The following is a 7,728-nucleotide window of genomic DNA, read 5'->3' as shown; positions in this document are numbered from 1 at the left end:
ACATACAGGACAACACGAGGGTGCACGTTCTTCCTTTATGGCCGGAGCTAACCTAACCGAATTGGGTATTCTATATCTAGTTCGGGTACTGCTTAACGCATCTACAATTTTATAAAGAGAAATAAAGCTATTTGGATTAGCCTTCTTGTTCTTGGCCAAAGGAACAGATTCCTCATCTCCTTTACCTTCCCCAAGTTCGTCGGAAGGGATTGGATCGTGAGTATGTTTCGTTCTAGTTTCGGCACAAGAGGTGTATGAATCGTCACTAGAAAAAGACATATCACTACTACTAACAAGTGAATCCCTATGTTCGCTAAAGGTTTCAACATTGTCCCATGGAATCGACATCTTAAGCTGGTGAAGGAAAGCAGATGCACAACAAAAAAGAAAATCAAAATCAAAAGTTATGGCTAAAGAACTAACCAGGAAGTCAAAAGGAGCACCAAATGCGTAAGCGACTCAATGAAAAGAGGAAGTTAAAAGTTGAACCCATGCCAGATCTTCTTCAGTCAGCACAGTTTTAGGAAATAAATAATAAATTTCTGGTTAGGGCTCCATAAGGCTCCACAAAATGTTGTGTTACAAAATAAGGAGAAAAGTTTTTCATAACCTTTATGAAAGCTTATGACCATCCTCTATGCATTCAATCATTTCAAAGAAAGTTGAAAAGACGGAGAAGTAAAAAGGCACCGATAAATGAAGCGCTTAAAAAGATTACAACTCTTCCAAGTGGCGTAACTCTACACTTGCAAGAATTCCAGGGCCGAGAGGCTCGTGGGGGGGGGGGGGGGGGTGTAACTGTATGGGTAAATAATTTGATAGGGACACGTCGCAAGACACATTAGCAAGGTCTGTCTAATAAGCAGTAACATCAACGGTACTATCCTAATAGCTACAATGCCCCGGCTAAAAGGGGATGACTAGGGTCAAAAGACCGATACATATGAAATAATTAATCTCGGACATCTTAACCGAGACAAATTGTCCGAAGGTAAGACACAATATTGCAGGATCCGATATAAAAGCAGAACTACCCGAAAGAAGTACAGAAACAAAAGCAATACTTGAGTAAATATCGGGATTTCCGAATCCTAAAAGAAGGAGAATCCAATCAAGATAGGTCAAAATCTTGCAGAATCATTTCAAACAGAATTCAAGTGGAAGTCAAAACGGGACAACAGAATTCAAATGGAAGTCAAAATAGGACAACAGAATTCCCAAAAAAATCAGCCTAGGATATTATTATCAATCGGATAATATCATCTAATCCATTATTAAAAAAGAGGAGGCACCCCCATTCAAGGTACGCTAAAAAATAAACAATCAACTACAGTTATTGAGTCAAAAAAAAAAAAGGACTGTGAGTTCATAATCTGACTTGAGCGTCGGAGTGCATTTGGTCGGTACCATTCCGATACAAAGGTTACTTTGCTATTTTGTCCCTTGTTTTGCAGTTCCATAACATACATTCCAATTGCCACGTCAGCATTTCGTCTAGCTAGAAGCTGTCCAAATTTTAGCATCAACAGTTTACACCAGTACCAAGGTTACTTTGTTCTTCTGTTCCTTGTTTTGCAATTCCATAACGTACATTCCAGTTGCCACGTCAGCATTTCGTCTAGCTGGAAGCTGTCCAAATTTCAGCATCAACAATACATGATTGAGGAATAAGTGATCAGTTAACGGATATTCAATACATACATTATTGACACTAGGCTTGAGGCATCTATGGTACGGTTCAATATAAACATGAGGAAGAAAGGTTAGAGGGGTATGTCCATTAAGCATTGCTCTTGTGTTTATTGTTTTCTAATTTATAAAATAATAAAAATTAAGTTTCAATGGCTATGTTTTAAAAGTTAATAAATCTGATATCTTATATAATTAAAATATAGTGTATGCATGTGCGTAATTCAAGGGATTTGTAGTGTTATTTTGATTGAAGCGTATTAATTGTGTTATTGTGTATTATCACTACCAAATATTGCCGAGGTGAACAAAATCAATAGGGTGCTTCTTTTTACACAATGCAGAATTCTACTTGCACTCTATTCTTGTATAAAATTACTTAAGAAACCCTTTATTTTTTTAATTTTAGATATTTAAATAAATGTACTTCTCTTTCGTCGAGGTTGTATATTCTACAACAAGAACATGTAGTAGCTGCCTCTATCAGAAAAACGAGGGCGGGTAGGCTGTTAGCCTCCTAAAAATGGTGGGCAGCAAGCAGCAACCTGCAATGGTTCTTTTATAACCATGGTTGCATTTTTAATTTTGTTTTATTTATTTATTTATTATTATAATTTTTTCTAGTTTCTCAATAGGTTAAATTTCCTAAACCCATATATATGTTGTGGATGTTTGATGCAAAAATCCCACATTACTAGATCAGTAGTCTTTTTAGAGGTTTATATAGAGAGACCTAACAAGGTCCTTTAAAGTATTAAAGGTCCTAAAGTAATATGGGTGTTTCCTAGCATAGTTAATAATTGAACAAACATATATATAATTGTTTATTTTATTAACATTGGTTCTAAAAGGGTTAGAAATTTAGGAGAAATACTGTTTTAATGACATTACAATCTGCAAGACAATCTGCAAGACTATCAATCCTACATGATACAAATCAGTTTTTAATTACTTGTTTCACAACTTTATAATCTTGATTTAATATATTATCCTGTAAAATAATTAGAATTCTCTATTTCTATTTCATTTCATTCTATTTAAGATTTATTGTTTGTCTGTGAATTTTCCTACAATACCAATTATAAATCTCCAGTAATGAAGCAATTATCGGCAACTTTGCCTTCATTAACAAAGGTAAGCACAACAATATCCTTCCATCCAGTAGGCTAATGCATCTCAAGGAGAATACCCCATAAATTTTTTTTTTTAATTATTCTTTTTATTTTTTATGAAAACCCATATTTACCTAGTGTGGAATAACCATTCTAAGGCTGTTAAAGATCTGTCGGTAACCTTTGTGTAAAAATATCGATGTTTATAGCAGGCTGCCGACGTCAATGGTGTTTCTCTGCTCGGCATTTCAGGGGAAGAAGAAAGCCAAGGGTTATTTTGTAACTTTACGAAAAATTGAAGTGCAAATAGAAAAATCAGACGGGTAAATAGAAGCATCCGAACGAATATTCAAAAGAGTCCGAGATAGACTAAAATTTTCAACAAGGATTGGCGAGGTCCAATATAAGGATTAAAAAATAGTAAAAAAATAAACAACTTTCCAAGGTGTTATTTTTTTATTTTAAAATATCAAAAATGGAAAATTGGAACTCTGAAACTTTGGCAATTGGTAAAGTACAGGTGAGAAATTATTATTTCCCCTTATGAACGTTATGGGGTCTTAAGTCTCCACGCATTAGAAGTTGGCTTGGTTACTTCGCCTGGGGTTTACCTCGAATTGTCGTTTTGATCTGCATCTGCCAAACTGAGGAAGCGAAAGTGCACGCAATGTAGTTGAACCACTTGATTAACTTCAAAAAAAAATATGCGTGTGTGTGTGTGTGTGTGTGAGAGAGAGAGAGAGAGAGAGAGAGATTCATATATTAATAAAAAGGTAAGAATATAAACTATATTTTTATCCCAAAAAAGAAAAAAACTATATTACATAGAAGAAAAATGAAAAGAAAAGTCAAATTAATAACGTGGAATTTACTGACCAGAGAGACTGTTCAACAAGACAACCTCATCAGTGAGACCAAATCCACCTTTCCTTTAAGAGCCAATATAAAGTCCACAGAGAGCGTTGCAATACAGCCAACAAAAACCACCAACCGTATGTAGCTGTACCATTAATTAAAAGACCCACCGGTTAACTAAATCAGCGGCTTTGGGGAATCCTTGTTTTCTATATCCCTTCAGGAGAAAAACAACAGCACATATAGCGCAAATATACCAACAAATACAGATCCAGTGGGCTAGATAGCTCTTCTTTTAATCTCTTTTTCCAATATATATATACAGCATACTCTCTTTGTCCGAAAACCAAATTATCCCATTTCAGCTTATTCACTTCTTGTTGCTGCTAGTGCAAAAATCTTTTTAGCTCGCTTTCAAACTGAATTCAATGGCTTCTTTATTGCTATTGTTGTCTGAATTTGTTCGTTCTCAACACTCGGATCCACTGTTGTTCACAGCACCTTCCTCCTTCTCTTCTTCTTCTACTTCTGCTTTTTCTTCGTCTTGTTGTAGTTCGGGTACATCATCGTCGTCGTCGTTGGGTGCCAGAAAAGCTGTAGAGAGCAGAAAGTGCAATGATGGGTCAAAAGAGATGTGGATGGTGGAAGATCCCCAGGAGTCTAGGGTCTCTGTAGACTTAGTTTGGGCTTAATTAGAGATGGATGTTTGTTCATCTATGATTAAAACAAATTTCTTTCTTTCTTTTTTCTTTTTTTGGATAAACAAGTTGTAATTTATGTTATAGCAATGTATATATATGATCTACTTTTCTTCTGCACCACTAAACAAAACGCTACGTTAATTTTAAGTCCAGCACCTTGCTATACTACTATTGTTATTTCATTTTATTTGTTTTAGTGAACCTTTCACCGGGGTTATATACTTGCCGACTCAAATTGATTTTTAGGTGCTGTCAATGAGGTGCATTAGTGATATGGGATTCATTTTTGTTAAACAAATTTAGGAAATAAAAAAGACCGCAACCAAGTACAAATAAATATAGGATTAATTGAAATTTATTACCTTCTAAATTAAAGTAATTAGATTTTAGAATTTCAAATTTATTATATTTTGATCTAATAAGAATTTTGGTGAATAGTTGACAAATGACGTGGAGGCCTAATCTAAAAGGAACTTATTAAAATAGGTCAAATTCCATTTTCATATTTGTGAACTGGGTAAGAGTAACCATCATTAGTTAAAAAAACAAAAAAAAAAAAAAAATTAGTTGAATTGAAATATAACAAATTGAAATTTGAATGTTTATTAAAACGTTTTAAACTTGAGATCTATCACAACCTAGAAAGTTTTAAACCGCAACTAGCCCTAAAATATATAATATCGAGATTTTGTATCAAAAATTTCTAAAATTTATTGACTCCTATGTTATATGATACTACTTTCTTTGAAAAAGAATTCAGATGTTTGTCAAAAAAAGAAAAAAATAATTCACAATGAAACAAATTGCAATATAATATCCTAAATGGTATATTCTCGAAAAGCTTGACAGGATAAAGCTGAGATCTGAATCCTACTTGTTGCCCCTGCTCTTAAAACGTTTAAATATAGAACAGTTATAGAATGCTTCAGCATAAGTCTACGTTTTCATTTTTCATATTTTTAAGAGCATACGATGCAACATAATTTTACTTGACAAGCATAAATTTATTTGGCACTAAATGTTATGTAATGCAAAATCTATAGAAAAATCCAACAAACTCCAGAATCTATTAATGATGCCCTATGGCAATACATCATTCATCTTCATTTCAATGCAAACAATAATAGTGTTTGATGCTAAAAATACTTAAATGTTTCTAAAATCAGAAGAATTATAATCAAGCAATGATTTCTGAACCTGGAACAGGTCTGAAAAAATGCCAACTTGAATCATGAAATGCAGCAAAATAATCATCAGAAACTGTTTGAATCCTGAATTCCTCAGTGAATTTTCTAACACCCAATATGTGCTTGGCTGATTCAGCAACTTTGGAGTTCTTGAACACCGAAAAATGCTGTTCATATGTCTCAAAGCTATTTCCAAACAAAGCTATATGATTCAAAAACCCCACTTCCCAATTTGACTGCAAAAGATTGTTATACAATTCTGCTTCACAATGAGGCATGAAGAACAATGTTGGGTTTTGAGCCAATCGACGACCTTGCTCGTTTATGGATAAGACAGAGCAACCAAGAGCTTCTAAAACCCGAGCTTCAGTAGCTGAAAGAACAGGATCAAAGACCTCTATTTCTCCAATCCAATTGAACTTTTTCCTCAGCAAGATTGCAAGGCTCAGTTGTAGCCGTGGGGATTCATAGGATTCAATGCTTCCTATACCATAGATAACCATCTTCATCTTCGATTCAGAACCCAAAATCCTATGAAAACAATCTGAGATTTCTGGGGTTTGAATTTGATCCAATAAAGTGAGAAAGAACTGAGAAACCTCCAGTTTCTTCATGCAGATCTGCATCTTCTGTAGCAATTTTGACTCTCGGATAATATCGCTTTCAAAATCAGATGGAGCCCAAGAAGATGATTGTTGTTGTTGCTGCTGTGGTTGCTGCGGAGATTTTGCTCCAAGAGAAGTTTTTCTTCGTCTAGCACGACGGGGTAAGACAATTTTCCATTCTCCATTCAATGAAGGATTTTCAACTGTGAGAGTCTTTGCGGAAGCAGCCATTGCTATGCCAGTAGAAAAGCTGTTTGGTTTCACGGAAAAAATGCAGCGATGCAAGCGCTGCGAAAGGTTAAAAATAATTAAAAATAAAAAACAAAAATAAAAATTCAGATCCGAAATTGGAGATCGGAGAGGATGAGCAAGATTAAGAGCGATTGAGAATTGGAAAAATGGAAAGCTTACCGAAGGGGAGGACGGCGATTCGTGAGATCTGAGAGGGAAGAGGATTAAACAGCAGGCAAAAGGTGGAGAAAGAGTAGGAGGGAGGCTAGACCAGTTGCTGCCGTCGTTGACACAGGTGTCGGTGCCGGCGCCGGCGACGGCGAGACTTAGGGATTAGGTTCACGGGTGAGAGGCGCCGGCAGCTTCTATGACTAGGGTGGGTCTCTCTGGATGAATTTGGGTTCAGATTCAGGTGCAAACGCGAAATTGAATTGGGGGTTTTCGAGATTTTGTTCCTGGAGCATGGACTACAGTGACACAAGAATCCAAACAACTAGAAGCCTTGCATAATGCAAATATTTATTTTTTGTTTATTTATTTTTTGGCTAAAACTTGCATATTGAAAATATTAAAAAGTATTATAAAGTAATTAAACATATATTAACTAAAACAAACGTAATAATATAAATAGAAAGGAATCAAGTGGGGAGAAACTTACTTACCAAAAAATAAAAATATAAATAAAAATACAAAAGGAGAAAATTTTCGCAACTATTACATATATTTCTTTCGGCTTAAAGCTCTATTTATAGGTTCAATAATGGATATAAATTATAAGAAATAATAGTATTGATTACTTACCCAATTAATATTTCATGGTGGTTATATATGTTACTAGAATTCCACATTTGTACATAAATGATAATTAATATGGACTTTCATCATCTATTGCCATTCATATCTATAATACTTCATTTTGAATATCTATCACATATAAAATATATCTTATTAAAACTTTGCTAAAAAAATAGCGTGAAACAGAACTATAGCAAAAGAAAAATAGTACAACATTTATATGCGTTATGATCATAGGCTAATTTAAATAGTGCATTTAGTATGTAGGATTGGACAAAATTATTAGATGATAGAATAGGCCAAATATAATGTTGCAATATATTTAGAGCAATTTTGAACTAGATATTGAATTAGTTGTTCAGTAATTGGTGTAAACTAACTTCACTCATCAAAATCATGCCAATATATTTTTAAAATAAATCGATTAGAATTAAATTTAGCATATGGTAACCCACTCTTTAAATATATACAAATATTAATAAAATGAAAAAAATAACATTGAACATTATATATATATATATATATATATATTTTTTAATAAAAAATGGGTCTC

The 7,728-nt window shown here is 34.0% G+C and overlaps 1 protein-coding gene across 2 annotated transcripts; it reads right to left on the bottom strand.

Annotated features, from left to right (window-relative positions):
* Positions 1-3,543: 3,543 nt before the first annotated feature.
* Positions 3,544-6,972, bottom strand: LOC107406204 (protein SENSITIVITY TO RED LIGHT REDUCED 1). Of its 2 annotated transcripts, none has more exons than XM_048465942.2 (3): positions 6,561-6,972; positions 5,555-6,437; positions 3,544-4,250 (listed from the first exon to the last, which is right to left on the bottom strand). In XM_048465942.2, the coding sequence occupies exons 2-3, from the start codon at positions 6,378-6,380 to the stop codon at positions 4,126-4,128; spliced, it is 951 nt and encodes a 316-aa protein (XP_048321899.2). In that variant the 5' UTR covers positions 6,381-6,437; positions 6,561-6,972; the 3' UTR covers positions 3,544-4,125. The 2 variants fall into 2 exon arrangements, with proteins under 2 accessions (XP_048321899.2, XP_048321898.2); XM_048465941.2 differs by having other exon boundaries at positions 5,555-6,399; positions 6,561-6,969.
* Between the last annotated feature and the right edge of the window lie 756 nt (positions 6,973-7,728).

The sequence above is a fragment of the Ziziphus jujuba genome, chromosome 11 (assembly GCF_031755915.1).
Source record: "Ziziphus jujuba cultivar Dongzao chromosome 11, ASM3175591v1".
Taxonomy (NCBI): domain Eukaryota; kingdom Viridiplantae; phylum Streptophyta; class Magnoliopsida; order Rosales; family Rhamnaceae; genus Ziziphus; species Ziziphus jujuba.
Note: the sequence above shows the minus strand (reverse complement) of the source record. Positions and strands in the feature narration are given on the sequence as shown.

What these genes read in the sequence shown, in the direction of transcription:
- LOC107406204 (XM_048465942.2), bottom strand. Translation starts at nt 6,380, where the DNA reads ATGGCTGCTTCCGCAAAGACTCTCACAGTTGAAAATCCTTCATTGAAT. An exon ending in TTTTTTCAGACCTGTTCCAG is followed by an intron (nt 4,251 to 5,554) that starts GTTCAGAAATCA and finishes TGCTCTCTACAG; the next exon opens with CTTTTCTGGCACCCAACGAC.